General features: G+C 44.7%; 1 protein-coding gene across 2 annotated transcripts in view; it reads left to right on the top strand.

Moving 5' to 3' along the window:
* The first annotated feature begins 616 nt into the window (after positions 1-616).
* CLVS2 (clavesin 2) overlaps positions 617-20,789 on the top strand; it is a 54,313-nt gene continuing 34,140 nt past the window's right edge. The window contains exons 1-3 of one of the 2 annotated variants that reach the window (XM_063124716.1): positions 617-864; positions 1,838-2,378; positions 12,491-12,665. In XM_063124716.1, the coding sequence (XP_062980786.1) occupies positions 1,990-2,378; positions 12,491-12,665 (564 nt within the window). In that variant the 5' untranslated portion in view covers positions 617-864; positions 1,838-1,989. Of the gene's footprint in view, positions 865-1,310; positions 2,379-12,490; positions 12,666-20,789 lie in introns of those variants that run through there. The other variant, XM_063124715.1, reaches the window with a different exon arrangement.

The raw sequence follows: 20,789 nt of genomic DNA, 5'->3' as shown, positions 1-20,789 counted from the left end.
CGCATGCACAACGGAGGGGTGGGGAGAAGGAGAGTTTGGGACGCGAGCTGTTCAAGCGCTCTGCTGGTCGTGTTGGAGAAAGAAGCAGGTGCAGAGGCAGGAAGAGCGGGGCGGGAGCGGGGGCTGCGATTGGGAAGAAGAGATCGCGCGCGTCGGCCCTCCCGCGCGCCCTTCCTCCGGCTAACTCCCCCCCCCGCGTACCCCATCCCGCCCCCCGCACAACAAATCCGAAGAATGCAGAGCGCGAGGAAAGATCGTGCTGGGTAATAACAATGCGCGGCGCGGTTGATCTGGAATAACGTGCGGGAGCAGCATCAGGCGCGGCGGCGGCGGCTGCCGCCCAGGGAGCCTTGATTGACGTAAACCCGCTAGAAGCGGCGCATCGAACACAAGGCAGAGCCAACAGCGGCAGAAGTCGCGGGCTGCTCGTACGGGGACACAAAGGCGGCGGCGGCGGCGGCGGCGGCCAGCTCCCCTCCTCCCCTCCCCTCGGAGGAGACCAGCGAAGACCACCCGCCGCCTCCACGCCCTGTCTGAGGCCGCTGGGCATCCGGGCGAGCGCGCGCGGGCTGGGCCGGGGGCCGCCGGCGGGGGCGGATGGGCCACATGGGCACGTCCTTGGCTCGTCGGCTGCTTCTCGCTGAGCGCTTCTGCCTCGCCTCGCCGCTTCGCCTCCGAAGGAGTTGCTGCTGCCGTAGCTGATGGATGCCGGAAGGTGCCGCATTGCCTGGCGTGTGCGTTGGGTTGGCTCCGCTGCCGGGAGGCATCACTTGGCGGCGGCGGCGCCTTTTCTTCTCTGAATGCCTTGCTCGGAGGGCTGGCTTTTGGGGGGGCTTCGCCAGGCGGTCGCAGCCACTGTGCCCTGTAAGTGACGGGGAAAGGACCCGGGGGATTTCTCAACCTCCCCACCACCACCACCACCCGCCCGATCCCTCCTCCCCGGAAGACCTGAGACAAGAAGACGGGAGAGGAACATACGACAGCCTTGCTGGTACTAGATGAGATCACTGTGCATGTAGGAGGGGAATAGGGGGGAAGGGAGGACTCCATTCCCAGCTCTGTGGGCTAGAAAGGGTGGGGATGCAAATAAGACCCTCATTTTAAAAAACAAAGCAACCCCCAACCCCTAGAGCAGACCAGTTGCATGCCTCTTGAACCCCGTCACACATCGACTTTTGAATACATGGGTCGCCTAGTTTCTTGGGAGAAGAGGTGAATATCCCTGTTGGAAGCTTTAAATTACCACCGTATTTATTTTTCTGTCACTCTTCTTTATAGTTGTTCCAGCAGAACTAAAGGGTGAAATCCCTGCTTTGCACAGACGAGTAGGGTGGGAATATTAGAGAGAGAGAGAAACACACAGAGAGAAATCCAGTACTTATCAACATCATCCCCTAATCTGGGAAAAGTCACGGTACGGCTTTTGGCCTTCCTCTCTGCTATCATGTACCTGCTGATCAGGGCGTTTCATGTCTCAGCCCAAATGCCTACTTAACCCAAAGGACAGTCTTATGTGGGAGGGAGCAACCCCCCATTGCTGAAGCCGGGGTGACAAGAATACTAACTCTATCTACTTGGGCCCTGCCAAAGCCATCATTTCTGTCAATCAACGGGCAGTTGCAGCAGAAGGATAGCAATTGGGTTGAATTATACGCCAGCTCTAGTTTTACTGCAGCTTTATGCTGCTAGCGGGTCCTGGGAAGGAGGGGATTTGGGGTGAGGAAAAGAAGAAGCTTAGACGGAAGGGTCACCGGATGGGCCTGAGTGAGATGGAAAGGGCAAACGGGCAGTGAGCAGGTCTTTTCAGATTGAACGGGATCAGTTTTTTCCATTGGAGAGATTCATGCTATAAGGCAAAAGGAGCACCCAACTCACTGGATTCTAGAAAGGGAAAGAAGGATCTCTTGTTTTTAAGAAGATTCCAGGCTTTGTGGCACATTGGGGCTTGTGTCCCTTCTTACTTAAGAGAAGACTGGAGGGAGCAGCACAATGACTCATTTGCAGGCGGGTCTGTCCCCGGAGACCCTGGAAAAAGCCCGGCTGGAACTGAATGAAAACCCAGACACCTTGCACCAGGACATCCAGGAGGTACGGGACATGGTGATTACCCGGCCCGACATCGGCTTTCTCCGTACGGATGATGCCTTCATCCTCCGCTTCCTTCGTGCCAGGAAGTTCCAACACTTTGAGGCATTTCGGTTGTTGGCTCAATACTTTGAGTATCGTCAGCAGAACCTTGATATGTTCAAGAGCTTCAAAGCCACCGACCCGGGCATCAAGCAGGCACTCAAGGATGGCTTCCCGGGTGGGTTGGCCAACCTTGATCATTATGGCAGGAAGATCCTGGTCCTGTTTGCTGCCAACTGGGATCAAAGCAGGTAAAGATAGAGTTGAGGGTCTAACACAGTTGTGGGAGGCCAAGGGGAGGCTGAGACACTCACTTGAATCTACCACACATTGCTGCAATCTAGATATTTCACATTGTAGTTGTGGACTGGAATCCTGTTTGGCCCCAAAGATGAAATTGTGGTGTAATATTCCATTCCTGACTAACAGAATGCCTATCCTAAGGCACCGTGTTTGTGGCAAATTATAAATTTGATGCAGGTATCTTGTCAGACAGAGAGAGTTAGACAGATGTCCCTCAAGTTCTTTCCAGACTTAGATCTCTATGATGAGGAGAATTAACATACATAGGTTCTCATTTGCACTTGTCATTTGGATCATGCAATATTGGAGAGGGAATGACAAATGGAAAGCAATTTGGGCCTTTCACTTGCAGGTTTGGAGGCAAGCCTAATTTAGAGAAAACCCTCAATGACTGGTGAGGAAAGGGACACTCTTGATTTACTGGCTCCCCCCACCCCCGATCAGAACAACAATGCCTGTTAAGGAGCTAAGGTATTTGCCATTTGTCCCGACTTATTTATACAACTCAGTTTTACCTACTTCTGTGAAATATTTTTATTTATTCATTTTTGTGAACCACCCAGAGAGCTTCGGCTATTGGGCAGTATAGAAATGCAATAAATAAATATTTATTTATCTAAAAAAATTCTAACCTGCTCCTTATCCAGTGGATTCCAGAGCAATGTTCAATAGACATAAACATTATGTAACCAAAATGCAAATAAACAAAATCCTTCATGCCAGTTACAGACTAAAGTGAAGGATGATAAAAACGACAAGAAAATGGGACACAATGGAACATTTCAAAATGTCAGGGCAAACAGAAACCTCTTAATCTGATGACAGAAAGGTTGTAATGTTGATGCTGGTTATACCTCTTTGGGGAGGATATTCCAGACTTGGGACGTAGCCATTGGAGCACAAACAGTACAAGAGAAATGATGACGTTTGGTGGTGCTCATCCGTTGCTCACTTTCCCCAATGGATTGCTGTTTCCCTGCTCTCAGCAGTAACTTAAATGTCTGAGTGCATATTGTATGCTTTATTCACACTTAGAAGATTTGAGACGAGTTTCATTATAGGCAACAGCTTTCATATACAAGAAACGATATATGAAATAGGAAATCTGTATTCTCAATGCTGCTGTGATGAGATTTCTTACACTAGTGAAGTTTTAATATCCCTAAAGCTTATCCTAGTTCTGGCTACAACATAATGATGCCTCTAGCGGGCAGAAATCAGGGATATTTGTCATCATGTCAGAAGAAGGGAAATACATCTTTTTCTGAAGATATTTTTAACCCAAAGGTTTGGGGGAAATAGGGGCAAAATAGGGAAAGGTGGGTTGTCCAAGATCCAGAGTAAGAGTGGGGGCAGGCAAGATGATTTGAAGTAGATCAGTAAGGCATTCCCAACTCCCAGTGGTTTAACAAAACAGATAAAACAAAAAACGTCCCCTTCAAAATAAATTAGGCTCCTCAAATCCACAAAGCTTGTTTGGGGAGCGGGCTAGGAGTAGATTTGTGTGTCAAGGGGTATGCTAGCTTCAAAAACAAATTCCTGGGCTGAGCATATGCTCAGAAGCACCTTAGCCGGAATCCTTCCTGAGCCAACCCCTGAGTTACAGAAAGCAACTTTTTTCAGGTCTCCTGAAGTGAAGACTTTTATCCAATCATATCCTCTCCTCTCAGGGATGTATCTATTTTATTTATTACATTTGATTACATTGAGTTCCTCAACGTACATAGATTTGCATTTGTTTCTGTGTATTTGGCCCATACAATATTGGAGAGGGAACAACAAATGGAAACTGATTTGGACTCTTCACTTGCAGTTTTGGGGGCAAGGCTATTTTAAAGATAGCCTCCCATCAGTTACTGGTGGGAGACAGTGTACATGTTTCTCTCCTTTTATTATCACAACAACCCCGGAATCCAAGGCCACCCATTGAGGTTCTCGGCTGGAGTGGAGATTGTGGTTGCTGTATCCCTTTGATCCCTTTGATTTCCCATGAAGCTCTGCTGCACATTGGTTGCCCAGGCCATATCAATACTTCCAAAGACAGGTCTTCCTCTTCTGTTGTGGTTCACTGAAGCTGGCATGGGAATTGCCCACAATGATGCTTCAGACGTTACAAATGCTACATGGCAACCAATCAGAGTGGAGCAGAAAACATGCTGCAGAAGTAACTCCAGTTCTGCCACTTTGGTTCAATGGAAGATGATGAGACTAAACTGAGATAAGCGTCACAAGTGCTGATTAGTGGTGTCCATTGTGCTTGGTTCAGCACTTCTGGAGGTACCTTGAAAAAGCAGGACGTAACCATGACCCCTGCCAATGAATGTAATTACCTGTAAAATGTATCAGATAGCTTTCCAGACTAAAATTACATCCATCAATATCCTAAAAACATAGCTCAGTCATAATGAAGAGCAGTGTCAAAGAAATGCAGGGATATTTATTTATCTTCCAAACTGCCAGGCAGATGCACCCTCAGAGGAGATAAACACTTGTTTTTTTACCCTAAAGTCAAATCTGCCTAAAGTAATGCCTTCTTTTCCTGCATAAGTAGGCAAGCAAACCTCAAATGCTTGTGCTCCCCTTGTTAACTTTTAAACTCCTTTCATGAATCAGATAATAGTAACTTGTCTGTCTGTTAATTCACTATGCATGTATAATTGTCACCAGGTTCATAATTATACTGAGAAGGTGACAGTTTATTCTAAAATGAGTAAGAACTATTGTATATAAAAAATTGCTGCTAGCACATCAGTTTGTGCTAGCAGCAATTAGTATTGTGGTGGGTGGGTAGACACAGAAGAGACAAGGTGCATTTCAGGATGTGGGGAGTGCAGCTTTAGCCCACATCTTAGATTTCTGAATGAAGAAAAAAATAGGACAAATAGGTGGGGGCAGGCTACTTATTGGGGCAGTGCTTTCAACACCCCCCACCGCCGGAGCTGCCTATGCAGATGCCCCAGGCTCAGTCCCTGCCTCCACAATTAAAAGGTTTTCAGCTATCAAATCTGGCACAGAGGCTTTGTGCGCAGCTATTAGTACAGTATATGTAGACAGCATCAGATTAGATGGATCGGAGTTCTGACTCAAAAGCCCAGTTCACTTGTTCCATACATGCATATACTGAATGCATGGAGAAGGGGATGGCATCCTGCCGTTTGGCTCCATCCTCAATCTCCCTGCATTCAGTGGCAGAGTGAAAGGGGCTTCTGTGTGCATACAGTTGCTGCATGCACAGGTTACTCCACACAATCAGAAACCTTGCACAAAAGCATAGAGGTCCTTTTCACACTGCTGCTGGATGCATGGAGGCCAGCAAGTCAGGTCTTGGGTATGGGCATCTGCAGTGTTGCCTGTTTCTCATTCAGTACTTTTCCAGTCTTTGTGGGTGAAAGTATAGCATTTTATGGTGCTTCACATGCCAACTTTAACAGCCCAATCTGGTGCATCTTTACCAGGGGTGGTGGTGGTTAAACCACAAAAAGCCAGTGTACATACATAAGGAGTGCATCTTCCCTTGTGAGTCTAGGACTTTCACCTATGGGCTGGAAAACAACTAATTGGTTCACTTCAAATTAAAATGAACTCAGCCAGGGGGCCATGGCAGGCAGAACAGGATGGGAGGTCAGTGATTACCATAGTCACATAGCTCCATCACACCTGCATTATAGCCCACTGTCATGGTGAGTTGCATATGAAGGACTCAGATGATGCTGTCCATGTCCTGCCCTGATCTCTCCTCTTCCCCCACCCCTCTTTGCGAGGTTTCCAAGTGCAGGGAAGGAAAGGTTTTTTCAGCAATGTGCTCAACCCTCTACGTGTATTTTTTATCTCATCGGACTCAATCTGATGAGGGTGGGCGGCATTGCTGATGAAAGGGAGGGGGCATGCCAGAGTGAGGTGTCCCTGCGAACAACCAATAGATTGTAAGGGGAGGTACAAATGAGATCTGTGGGTGGGGGGAAACAGCAATTCCGAGGAGAGGTGTGAAGATGAATAAAACGTAAGGCTTTCAAATGCTAAGTAAACAGAGGGGGATAATAACAAGGGCAAACGTTCAGGTGTGATGGAGCTTACAGTCAGTGAGGGATGCTTTACAAGACAGGCACGCCTGCAGCCTACCAACCAAAGGCCTAACAGGCAGTGGTGGTGCCTGCCTGGGCTTGTTCGAAAGCCCCTCACCACCACTTCTACCATGTGCATCGCAGCCACTCTCAACTGAGCTCGATGGAATCCCCACCCCACCTCCAGGTTTAATTTACTGACCTCCCCTGGCTGGGCCTTGCTTGCCCATCTTGTAGGAAACTGGAAAATACAACTAGCTCATGGGGAAGGTGTGCGCGGCGCAAGGAGCTGTTGCTGCTCTCAGAATGGAGCTACTTTGGGGTGGAGGAGCTGGTCATGCTGCTGCCTGCTACTACTTCTTTGCCTTATGAGGAGGTGCTCCTGTAGCATCGGTTAAACCTCTTGTGTTTGATTTACTGACATTGGTGTGCACAGCACATTTCATTAAGGTGTGCACCCGGGGAGTGCACACCTTAAAAGGCAAACATTTATTGAATACTCAGTCATAAAGGACATTATAGACACTGATATCCTACTCCATGCTTGGCTTGCCTGACTATAGGAGGGCCATTGCAGGTGAGGGGGGAGAATGAAGAGACACTCATCAAGTCACAGCATTGGTGGGGCTTTGTGGTGACACTGGCTGGAGGAGGGGCTTACGAGGTGATATTAGGCTTTGTGGGCCCTCCTCCTGACCACTTTGACGTGTGGCTTCCAGCAGAGCAATTCCTTTTTGCCCCATCAGTGCACTGTTGGGGGATGGCAGCAGAGCAGCCGGAGGGCAGCCAGAGGACCATTCCCACTGCATCTAGATCCCCCTTTGGATCCCACCCAATGGCCCCCTCAATTTGGCACTTACTGCTTGACAAATTAGGGTGTGCCTAGGCACACACAGCATACTCTTGCGCACGCCTATGTTTACTGACTTCCTGTTCTGTCCCGAGCCTTGCCCACGTGGCTGGAAACTGAAAATAAAGCTACATGAGGCAGGCGCAGCATGAGCAGCAGATATTACTGTTCTCAGAATGATGTTGTGACTGGAATCTGGGGGGTTTCAGTCATGAGGGTGGTGAAAGAAACTGATACCGTTACCTAAATGATTTTTACTTATAGACACCCCACAGGAGTCACTGTGGATCTCATGCAATGAAACCTACTTTGGTAAACCAGACATAACATTAGAGGAGGCAAGAGGACATCCTGCTTACTTTGAACTACTTGAAAAGTCATTGAGAAATGTCAGAGGAAAGCATCCAGTATCTAAAGAAAAGAACATCCAAAGCCCCCCCATTCCTAAAATAGAATCTATGACAGTGTAAGCATGACTAGCCTTCCAGTGGCATCCTTGCTGATGTATCCCTTTCACTAATTTGTTAGATATAGAGCATGATATTATTACAAATGGTTAGGCTTCTCAACAAGTTGTCAGTATAATAATATTGCATTGGGGAAAGGAGGGAGAAAAGAGCCTTGAAGATGAAAATGGGGCAAATTTCATCAGATTTTAGAAGAAAATGTATAATTTGGGAAGGAGACAAGATGAATATGTTAGAGGTATTCCCAAAGCTAAAACAGACAGAAAAAGCTTCAAGTGTGTTCTCCTAATTTCCATTTGTGTACAAAAAAATTGAGCGCATATTTTCCCAAATCCCATCTTCCAATAGTCCCTATCATGGATGCTGTTTGGTGTGTGTTTGTGCGTGCATAAAAGCATGGCATTTGGTATATTGATAATAAACATTTCTTTGATGAAAACAGGCTTTTAGATTTAAGTATTCCTTGGAGTCACACACTGAAAACAAAAGCAGAGATTTTTTCACACACACCCCTGAAACATTGGCAAATTTTAAATACATGCACATCTTCATTTCAGCTCTACTTCAGGCATATGTTTCAAGCCCTTAAGTTCTAGTTCAGAATGGGACATGTGCTGTTGCTCATCAGTCACTAGAAAAAGTTAATGAAGTCTGTCAGAAGCAACTTCAAGTTTACATTGGTCCCCCTACTGTGCTGCCAACATAAATAACAATAAGGAAGATTGCTCCCACCTATCCAGTTCAATAAACGTCAGATCTTCCAGGTCGAGAGTGAATCTCAGATGAGCTTTTATGCAAATACTTCCTTTTATGCAAATAGTTCCGTGCTGGATGAAGACTTTAATGCAGGTTCTTTCATCGTAATTCATTTGAGACTGCCACATCAAAAACAACAGCTTACAATTTGCAATACCTGCAATTTCAACCCTCACATGGGGCTAAAGTTCCAAAGCTTTAGCACTGAACGAAATAAAATAAAATGAATGAATGAATGAATTAAAAATGCTGCTTTAAATGTGACCTATGGTGGGTTTTATGTCCTTTTGTGGTGTTGCAAAATGAAACTTGCTTATCTAATGTTATATAATCCAGAAAGAAGGCCACTTAAGAAAATTCATTCAGGTGCCCCAATGGAGATTGCATATTGACTTCTGTTTTAAAATACTTTTAATAGGTCTTTCTGAATGAACAATCATTCTAACCATCTTGTTCTATTGAGAGATAATGGCTGCAATTCTGGAAACAGGCTGCTAAAATCTCATTGACTTCCATGAGCTTTGAGCAGTTTAAGAATGAGCAGAGCCAGTGATAGCTAGCAAATGAAAACAGTTTCATGGTAGCTCAGTTATACAGGGGTGTGGAAGGATAGGGCTAGTTCACACTTAACACTAAACCACCCTGGAGGATAAGTCACTGTAGGTTGGTTGTTCGCTCACCTAATTACTGCAGGTGCACACATTTCTCCTCCATTTACTTCCCAGCCCTTAATTTTGCACAATTTGTTTTTTTGTTTTTGTTTTTAAAAAACAACCTTTAGTGGGTGGCTGAACAAGATGGAGCAAATGGGGCACACTGGCAGTTGTTTAACCCACCGTTCCCCTGGAGCCCCATTCAGCTGCTTTCTCTCTCTCTCTCCTCTCTCTCTCTCTCTCTCTCTCTCTCTCTCTCTCCACACACACACACACACACACACACACACACACACACACACACGGCCAGGGAGATTTACACACATTCACTGAAGTGCAGTAACTGCTCTGAAAGGGAGCTGCAAAAAAGGAGTTAATAACTCCCAGTTCTGGAGTAACTGGAGAGTTGAGAGAGTCAAAAAAGTGGAGGACACTGAGAAGAGTAAGTTCCACACTTGAAAGGGAAAGGATTACATTGCCAAGGGGAAGACTTACACTGATTGCCTTTTTACCTAGTTTTCGTGCTTCTGAATTGTGCTAGTGGATCCCTCCTTTCTCTTGCTGTTATTTCTCCCCTGGTTCTTTGCAACTGGGTGCAAATTAGCTTATATCCAGCATTGTCTTGTCCATTTCCTTATATGTTACTTACTCCACTTGGCTGCTCCCATTGAAAGCTGAAACATACAAGGAAACTGACCAGGCAAGACTACACATATAAGACAGCAAAATCTGTGATCTTGTGCACTTGCAAAAGACTGATAAAAAAAATATCATAAAAAATATACCCCCATCTGTGCAATTTTGAAGCACCAATGTTGTTGTTGTTTTTAAAAAGGTGGTGACAGGGCCGGCGCCAGACTATTTTGCGCCCTAGGTAGGCGCGCCGTACTGAAGCCGCCCCCCGCGCCCGCTCCTGGCTTCGAAGCCAGGACGCTGGGGTTGGGGGGCAGGGCGGTGGCTTCAGAATGGTGCGCCCGGGCGCGCCGTACTGAAGCCAAACCCTGCGCCCGCTCCTGGCTTCGAAATCAGGAGGCTGGGGTTGGGGGGCGAGGTGGAGGCTTCGAAGCGGCGTGCCCAGAAGTGGCTTCCAGGTGTGCCATTCTGAAGCCACCGCCCCCTAACCCCAGCGTCCTGGCTTCAAAGCCAGGAGCGGCTTCCGGCCATGTGCTGGCTTTGAAGCCAGGATGCTGGGGTTGGGGGGCGGCCGGGGTGGTGGCTTTGGAACAGCGCACCCGGAAGCTGCTCTAGGAGAGCACCTTCCTTTGCACCCTCCGTTCGGCGCCCTCCTTTGCTTGGCGCTCTAGGCCGCTGCCTGAGCTGCCTCTATGGCAGCGCTGGCCCTGGGTGGTGAACAAATTAGGGTCCTTCCAAAGTGCTGTTTCAACATTGACAGAGGGTCAATCACTGGTGAGGGAGGCCGGAGGCAGCCCTGGCAAGATTGTAGAGAGTGGCATGGGTTTTCTTGCTTGGAATATCAAGACAAGCCACCCTGAGAACAAGCTATACTCAACAATGCTATTAGAAACCATGAGTTTTCAGGGTGGTGGAAAATAATCAATGCCAGATCACCTACAATGAGTCACATTAAGCCATGTTGATTCTACTATGGCTCATAAACCACCATGGCTTATTGCAACTTGCGAACTCAGGCATTGCACAGGTTTTCATGAACACGGAGGGAAAATAAACCATGGTGGCATGCTGGTTGTGAGCTGCCTAATTAGCATCATTACCCTCTGGCCATTTTTCAAGAGAAACATTGTAAGATGATGGCTCAAATTTATACATTCCTATTCACATTCAGTAGTCCAATAAAGGATGATTCATAAACCACTGAAAGTATGGCCTGTTACAAGTGTGGCCTCACCTCACACAACATTCAGTTCACTTTTGAGAGGTTCAACCCTAATGCAGGGCATTGCAAAGGCCTCGTAGAACTGGGGTGGCAGAGAATGAAAATGCCACATGCTCACTAGTCATGTGTGTTAGTCTCATGTTTTATTATTTCCATTCTATTGAATATACAGTTCAGCTATTTTCTGCTAGATACAATTATTCTTCAGTACATTATATTTTTTTGCTGGATATAAATTTCCTTGGTGGAGTAATCCTGTACATGACTACTCAGAATTAAACCCCATTGACTTCAATAGGCTTCTAGCTAAGTGTGAATATAGGATTTTTGCCTTGGTATATTAAGATGGGCAGAATACATGATAGCCTGAAGCCTTTTTTGGGGGGGGAAACCCCAAAACCCTCTGTGGTAATGTCTGATCCTCATTTTTTGGGACTATTCTGGCTTAATGTAGAGTTATTTCCTGAACAGGTTGCACTTCAGCTTTTGAAGCTAAGCTGATCTGGCCCACTGGGGATGATACGTAAGCTACAATGATCTCTCTGGAGGAAAAGTGGAGTATAAATGTGTTGAGTAAATCAAATAAATACACCCACTTGTTAATCAGTTATTTGTATCCTCCTACTAAGTGGTGAGGAGAATTGTATAACTCCTTTGCTTCCCCAGTTCTGGTAAAACTCACCTCACCATATCCAGAATAAGAGAAACAACCAGCGTACCTAATAGCTACACACACAAATGTATATTCATTCAAGGATGTCATTATATCAGAACTACAGTTTGTTGTCGTACCAATTATGTGAGCTAGTGGCAGATCTCTGTCTAGTACTATTATGCTGTCACTTTCTAAACAGGGCAGAACTCTTCTTTTGTTCTTTCCTTTTTTAATTTTTTTGAAACAACCAACCGAAAACAGACAAAAAGGACTCTTCTGTTTTTCTAATGTGCTGGCTGTGGGTGTAGCACCTCAGGCCAGGGGGTTGGATCTGGCCATCAAGGACTCTTAATCCAGCCTTCCAGGGTTTCCTGGAAGACCCTACCATCTTCCCCTGGGCCTACCTCTTTTCCCCCAACCACTGCTCAATTGGTGATTTCCCAGTTTTTGTGCTGTCCCCTCTCCCATTCCCTCCAAATTAAGCTCTTATTGCTTAATTATTGGCAATAAGAGTTTTCAGCTAAAATATGCTGGCATTTTTGCCACGCCCATTTTTCCTTTGGCCCCACCCACCATTGGAATGCAGGCTCCAAGAACAACTCTAAAATGGGATTCAGCCCTTAGGCTGAAAGAGGCCCCTCAGCACTGCTTTATCAGATACACATTTGATAATTCAACAATGACCATCAGAATAATACCTTTTCTTCTGACTTCTGAACATTATTGCTAGCTTAACCCAACCTCTTCTCTTATACATTGACAGGTACACGCTGGTGGATATTTTACGTGCCATACTACTTTCCTTAGAAGCCATGATTGAGGATCCAGAGCTTCAAGTAAATGGATTTGTTTTGATTATAGACTGGAGCAACTTCACTTTCAAACAGGCTTCTAAACTGACACCAAGTATGCTTCGATTAGCCATCGAAGGCCTTCAGGTAAAATGTTTTTATAATGCATTATTCATATAGCTCTTTCCCCTCCCCAAACATATCCCTCTGTTTTTCAGTTGGTTCCATGCTAGAAAAGAAGAGAGGAATGTCATTTCAAACAACCCAGCTTTTAGATGGGTAGCTACGTTAGTCTGCTTCAGCAAAAACAATGGTCCGTCTTGTGGCACCTTAAAGACTCAGAAATTTATTACAGCATAAGCTTTCATGGACTTCAGCCCACTTTATCAGATACATGAAGTGTTGTCCTGAGTTTCAGTTGTATTTATGCACACTCAGTGTATGTGTGTGTAATTCTAAACAGTGAGGGAACTGAAACACAAAAAGTACACTCAGTTTTTATTACTTTAATTAAAGTGCTGCTCACAAAATGGTGGCTGGGTGATAACCTAGGCAGTCTCACATTGGTAAGCTGATTAACACATTTGGTGCACTTATAACACAATAAATAAATCCCTACAACCTCTTGATGAATTGTAGCTCAGCTGTTTAGCATTCACATCTGTCTTCGACATTTCTTTGATCTAGAATGGCCACCAAAGTTTTTAGATGTATATCCATTTCCCACAGTGGGTCTATTCACAGACAACGCATGGTTAGGCTGCTAAACCTTTTCAAGCAAATGTTTGGTGAGTATGGTTATGTAGACACCATGGTTAGGAATGGTTCACATGACACATCGTCATGGATCACATGACACGCTAAGCCATAATGTTTAGCTCAAAGTGCTTAACCACCATGGCTTAGTGTGTCTTCTGAACAAGGTCAGTTTGAGACTGAAATGAAGAAGAATCTGTTCTACTGGTTGCTTGTCTCATGGCTATGAAGGATTTGAAGCAGGTACTTTGTGGTTGCCTCAAATCTGTGAGTTCTGAAGTGTAATTGAGGGCTGGAGGATAGCAAAGACTGTCAAAATCCCTTTCAGACTGAGGAAGTAGATGACCATGCTGTGTGTATTACTGTAGGTTTCAGTTGTGGTGAAGTGCGGTGTAGTGTGTGTGTGTGTGAGAGAGAGAGAGACTAGAACTGTGTGTCTCTGTTTGTGTGAATGGTGACTAAATTAATTTTAAAATAGTCACTGCTTAGGCCACCTCAGACCTAAGTCCTGAGGGCATGGAGATATACAGTGGCTGGGTTCGGATGACACATTAGGCAACGATGTGTGTGTGTGTAAAATAGCGCACTCACCATGCATTAATGGGGGAGGTACTCCCCACATAACATGTTGCCCTTCCCCCCGTCACACGGCTGAAAGTCCCGACGTCCTCCTGGGCTGCCCGTGCTCCAAACTCCCTCCTCCCTCAGTCTTCCTGGCCACATCCCATCAGCCATTGTGAGTTCTGCCAGCTGTATGGGAGCAGCAGGGGTGTTTTCAGCCGCTCCTGCTGGAGAACTCCATGGCCAATGGAATAGTGCACTCAATGGAGGGAGGGAGCCCTCCACACAACATCTTAATCAATTGATTATTTGATAAGCAATGGAGCAGCCAGTTGTTTTTCTCAGTTGCTTAAAATGGCAAAATAGCGTACTCTCAGTTGTGTGTGCATTGCATACCCCTCCACGACACAATAATCAACTTGACCGACAGTTGCCTCCTCCCCCATTGATTGTCATTCGAACCCAGCCAGTATGTGAGACAACATAGATCAGGCTTCCCCAACTTGTGCCATGCTGGTTGGGAATGGTGGGAGTTGTAGTCCAAGACCACTGGAAGACACCATGTTGGGGAAAGCTGATCTAGAAGTGAGTTCCACAATGGGAAATATCATTCTTGTGTGAGCTTCACACCTTTTATATTGTGATAGCACCCAGTGAGTTTCCTCCACATTGCCAGCCGCCACCATTGTCTTGAATACTGCATGGTGGTGGGCCTTATTTCATGTGTTGAGTTTTGCTTCATGTTGTTGGTTGGGAGTTCTGAGGTAGGACAAGAACATAGTTCTGAGGTGGCCTTAGTGGTGTCCCAGGCACATGGAGAGCTTATTGTTTGTAGCTTCAGGCTATGCAGGAAACTGAATGTTACCACACCTGTCCAATTCTCTGATTTCAGCCAATACTTGGCCACAGGTGAAAAATGACCAGAGCTATAAGAAAATAAGATGCTAAGAAGCCCCTATGCAGTATGGCTGTGTGATTCCTCTCTGTATCTGGCTCTGAAAGAATTCTGATACTTTAATATTTAATGGTGGCTACAATGAGATTTTCTTAGCCACTAACTGCATGCTTGATTAAAGTTATCTATACGCTAAAGTGCTTCTCTTGTATTGTTAAATCTCTGAATCATGGTGTGTAATTGCTTTACGTGGTCTCAAAAAACTATCTTAATTAAAGTCAATGTTTATCTAAGGGGAAGCTGAAACTTTTATATCCAAAATATTGACATTTTTATGTCCCTCTTACTGCAGTCTGTGGTGCTTTTCATGAGGAAATGCATTCATTTCCTTGCATTTTAAGGATTGGCATGCTTTTATGACTTTTGTAAAGCAATTGAACAACCATCTCTATGAGCTTTTATGCATTCTGATACTGTAGTCAATTTTAGTAGGGTTTGCCAGAATTTTCATATTACTTTTACAGAGTTCTTGTTCTAAGGCCACTTTCTCTCAGGAGTTCTATGCTCGATACCCATTACGTTGATTCAACCGATTGACCCGTCAATATATTTTGACATGTACCCGTAGATAAAATCCAGCTAGGGTGAAGAAATGCTTCTTGTTTTGGGGCTGAGGCAAACATGATTTGCTTAATTTTGATGTTCGCTTTTGTGAGTGTTGAAAAGCTCTAACCATTTTTGGCAATTTTAGACATGCATTGCAAACATGTCTGTTGTTCTGGGCACCTTTTAATTGTGCTCTCGTTGTTTCTTATTTCTTCATTAACTGCCTGGAGAATGTAAATTTTATGGTGAACATGTGGGATATAAATTATGTAAATAAATAAATAACAACATAATCCAAAGTGGGGCTTTCTACCAGTCACCACCAGTATAAAAACGATTGGGGGACGATCACAGCCCATTCCAGTGCAGCAGAAGACTTCATCAAGGTGGAGCCTCCCCACTCTCCTATCCCAACAGTGCTTTTTGCTTCATGTTGGCACCAATACACCCTCCTAATCCTTCCAGCCATCAACATCAAGGGGTTAGGAATGCACTCTAAATACATTTATTGTCTGTGGCTGGGTTCAGACAATATGGTTTCAACCCTTGAGTGTGGGAATGTGACATAACAAGCTGAGCCCAGGCAAGTGATTAAGCAAATTACCCCTTAGATGAACCTGCATGCACCACAGCTTAAACAAGCTATGGTGGCTTGTGTAGCTAATAAGGATCATGTCCTCATCCTATATTGCATTATGAAGCATCTGAGCCTTACTGTTTTGTTAGAGTAATCCTCCAGTGAGTTGATGCATGCCACTTCGTTGCCTGCATCAGTAGCTGGCAGGATGGGTTGAACAGTGAAAGGAAGCCATTTTCTAGTAGTAAGGCTAGATGCTTCACAAGGCAATACAGGACCAGGACAACGTAAGGTATCTTTGCTGACCAAGGAAAATGTAGGTGCATGGAGGGCAAGTTGTAAGCAAGCACAATTTGTGACATTGCATAACATCATTACTGATCACAGGACATGTCAGTTAAGGCATCAGTCTTAGGTACCAATTTCCTGACTTTGTGGAGCTTGAGCCAACATTAGATGGCCTTAACTCTGATCTTAAACCAACAGTTGTTGGTTTTTTTGAGCATTGAATTTCCCTGGTTTTTGAAAAGGAAATGTATATTATTATTATTATTATTATTATTATTATTATTATTATTATTATTTATTTATTTATTTATATAGCACCATCAATGTGTTGGCAATCCTACCCTCTCCCTAATGTATTTGAAACTGCTTTCTTGCAAGTTTACCTGTATGATAAATGGGATTATAATTACTTAGCTAATGGTAATCATTATTTCATTTCATGAATCAAGAGTCCAAAATCTCAGGGGGAGCTTCCTCACATAGAGGATCAAAGGATCAAAGTCTCCCCACTGCCATGCTATGATCCCAATCTATGTTTCAACATGTAGCCTCTCCTTGTGAGGTCACATTACACCATAACTAAAGGAATACGCCTTGTACATTAAAAAAAACAAAAAAAACCCCAACCCTCTGTAACAGAATTATTCTGAACACTTTGGAGTACTGGCAGCTTTCTACCTTCAGAGTAAAACTGAGCATGCCCATCATAACTTTGCCAGCAGTTGCTGCCATAGGTTTTCATAGGGCAGAAAAACCTTACTAACATTTGGACCACTGCTCAGAACTTCACAAAACCAATGTAAGGCGTATCTCTTCAACAAGCCTGAATAATTTCCATCAGTAGTTTTTACCAAAATTGGGAAGAAATATGTGATATGCTGAGCTGCAGCTTGAAGGAAAAAAAGTACAAATGTGTCAATTTTCAGCACTTTTTCACTTGCTGCACCCGTGGTCATTTTTAGTGTGTGTGTGTGTGTGTGTGAGAGAGAGAGAGAGAGAGAGAGAGAGAGAGAGAGAGATCTTAACTAAAGGAACACTCCTGTATCTCTTTAATTCAGCAGCAGCAATCAACCTACCATGTGGGGCCAGTCCAATGTGTTATGAAACTTCAGCTTTATATCTGTTGGTCACTTGCTGAATCTCAGTGAAATCCTGCTGACAGACAGAAAATAAAGTGAACATTTATAAACGGAATGCTTTCTTTACATGCCATTCGACATGTACATCAGAAGCCTGTTGATCTCTGTCACCAAACAGGTTAGGAAAGTACTGAGTGAAGCTATTGAAAAAGGAACATAGTAAATATAACCATAGTACTTATTTGCTGTCTTCACACACACGCACACACACCGTGTTTAATCAGTGAAATTGTATTTGTTTGGGGTTTAAAAAACTTCGCAGAGCTCAAAACAGCAGCTCATGAAAAGCTACTGCTCTGGTAAATTCATTGCTTTTATGGGACAAGAAAAAAGGAAGCAGAAATTGGTGGTTGACTCAGGATTAGCAAGGAGAATAGTGCAGAGACTGTAGTGCAGAACAGTGGAGACTGTTGAAGGCCTGGTGTCCCTGCAGCTATGAATCACCAGGGGTACCAGAGGGAAGAATAGCAAACTGGGCTGTTTCAGGGGGCTCTGCAGGGCCCCGTTGGTGGGTGCGTGGAGAACAGTTAACTTTGTCTTCTTAGGAAAAGGTTGGAACACACACTGGGTGGTTGTTAGGCAATATTTCATAGAATAGTAGAGCTGGAGCGGGCCTACAAGGCCATAAAGTCCAACATCTTAAAGCGTACCTGACAGATGGCTGCCCAGCTGCCTCTTGAAGGCCTCTAGTGTGGGAGAGCTCACGACCTCCCTAGGCAATTGGTTCCATTGTCATACTGCTCTAACAGTCAGGAAGCTTTTCCTGATGGCCAGCCGGAATCTAGCTTCCTGTAATGTGAGCCCATTATTCTGTGTCCTGTCCTCTGGGATGATCCAGAAGGGATCCTGGCTCTCCTCTGTGTGACAACCTTTCAAGTACTTAAAGAATGCTATCATGTCTGCCCTCAGTCTTCTTTTCTCAAGGCTAAACATTCCCAGTTCTTTCAGCCCTAATCTACACAGGCAGGATATTGTACTATGAAAGCAGTATATAAAAGGCAGGAGCCACACTATTGCTTTATTGTGGTATTGAAGTGCACTGACAACTGTTGGGGCCCATTGACACATACCATATACCACTTTCATATCACTATATTCTGCTTGGTGTGGCTCCTGCCTTTTATATTCTGCTTTCATAGTGCAGTAACCTGCTTGGTGTAGATTAGACCTAAGTCTCTTCTCATATGGCTTTCTTCCTCTCTTTTCTAAAACAGAACAAGAATGTCTGGCCATATGTACCTTTATGTGTATGAGAGATAAGGAAGGAGTTTATGTATTCAAGTCCAACAGGGACTCTGTCTTGCCCTTTGCATCCCTTTGCTTTGTTTCTCCTTCTGGAACCTTGTGAATCCTTTCCATCTGGATTTCATTGCACCATTTATTTATTTACAACATTTATATACCGCTCCACATCTAGGCAGATTCTGGAACAGTGAATGAAAGAAGATACAAAATAGGATAAAAGAAGAGAACACCATGTTAAAAATTACTACTGTTTTTTTAAAAAAAAGAAAAAAAGAAATGGAATTCTGATAAAACCATGGCTGGTCAGTCAAAGAAGGCTTTCTGAAACAAGATATTTTCAGGAGGTGCCAGAAGCAACACAGTGTTGGTGCTTGCCTGACCTCCAGAAGAAGGGAGTTCTGTAAAAAGGGGGCCACACCACTAAAGGCTCTTCTCTAGGTGGACTCCATCTGGGCCATAGGTCCATGTGGAACCACCAGGAGCATGCCTTCTGATGACCTCAGTGACCAAGCAGTTTGGTAAGGGAGAAGGCACTTTCTCAGATATCCTGGTCCCAAGGTGTTTAGGGCTTAGTACACTAGTACCAAAACCTTAAACCTGGCCTGGTAGTAAACAGGCAGGTAGTGCAGTTCCCTCAGCAAAGAAGTTGCATGCTGAAAAGGGGCAGCTCCTGGCAACAACTGGGCTGCTGCATTCTGCACTAGCTCCAGCTTCTAAAGCAGCTTTAAGGGGAGCCCCACATACAACGCATTGCAGTGATCCAGTCTGGAGGTTACTAGCACCTGGGGTGCAATCCTTGACAGAAAAAGGTCTTACAACTCCAAGCATTCCCCAGCCAATGTGGGAGCTGTAGGACTTTTTTTCTGTCTAAATATGCTTAAGACTGTACTCTTAGTTCACTGCTATCTGCTATGACATTATATGGATGACATTTGAATTCCAAAAATCTTTCATGAGTCTTAAAATAATTGCATACAGATTTGACTATAGAGTCTTCTTCTTTAATTACAGCATAAGGTACAGATTCCTGTTCTCTGGCGCCATTTTCTTATTAATAGTCCAGAAACATCTTGCTCTTGTGCAAAATTGAAAGCTATGGGTTAGATCCAACCTTGCACGAGAGGAAATCCACATACACCATGGGATTTCTACTCACGTGAGAGAACTTCCCCATCTTCTCCTCCCCCCACATGCTCGAAATCTGCTCCAGAGTATGCCCCAATCCTCCAGAGCAGATTTGGGGGGATGCTCATGGGTGCAGGAGGGGGGAGGGGAACGGGAATTCTGTTCTGTCAACATTTCCCTTCCACTGGCTGAACATTGGAAGGGATGGATGGATGGATAATCAAACAAAATAAGAAACTTACTTGAGTAAAAGGATAAAGTAATATTTAGAACTGCTTTATGATACAGGGGTGCTCAGAACACCTTAAGGCAACAAGCATGTAGGTGACAGGTGTGAGTTACAAAGGCCTCTTTGGTTCCTTTTGGAACAGAAATGAAAGCTGCTTGTATTACAACTTTGCTCTCCTTATTGTGTACGAAGGCTGCAGCCCAAAATGCTTTGTAGAGATAAATAGTTGTGTCAAAAGCCTCTCACTGCCACTGGATTACTAATTAAGAGACACTGGCACAAAGGAAAACACAGCCAAGAACAACCACGTCTGAGAGAACAAGGAAGTAAAACACCTGGAGACCAACTTCTTTGTTTCTCTCTTCGAGAAAAAGCAAGATACTGCTTGTGGTGAAATGGGTGGCAGTGACCCTTTCCTTGCCAGAATTGGTCCAAGGCAAGGACTGGAAGTGGTTTCTCCACACTTGAGTGGCTGACAAAAGTGCTGGCCACTAAAAGATTTCTGAGCGTATATAATGAGTGTCGTCAGACAGTGGGGAAATCATGGTTCCCTAACGTCGCTTCTCCGTCCCTACTTCTGTCCCACCATACTTCCTCTTTCTTCCTGGAGGGAACGAGTAAGTAAACAAAGACCATGTGGCCAATTCAGGGGGCATTTTTATCACACTGCTTTTCCTGCACACAGCAGGAAATGGCGGCACATTCTATTTTTAAAAAAATTTGTTGGATGAGAAAGGGTCCATTTTGTGATGGAAAAAAGGCAAGAAGGAGCAGGAGGCATGTGGGAGGTGGACAGCATCATCTAAAGGACGTACAAAAAACCTTGAGTGGGCAGAAGAGAGCATGTGAT

This window comes from Elgaria multicarinata, chromosome 4, assembly GCF_023053635.1.
Source record: "Elgaria multicarinata webbii isolate HBS135686 ecotype San Diego chromosome 4, rElgMul1.1.pri, whole genome shotgun sequence".
Classification (NCBI taxonomy): Eukaryota; Metazoa; Chordata; class Lepidosauria; order Squamata; family Anguidae; genus Elgaria; species Elgaria multicarinata.
This window is presented reverse-complemented; position numbering and strand designations above follow the sequence as displayed.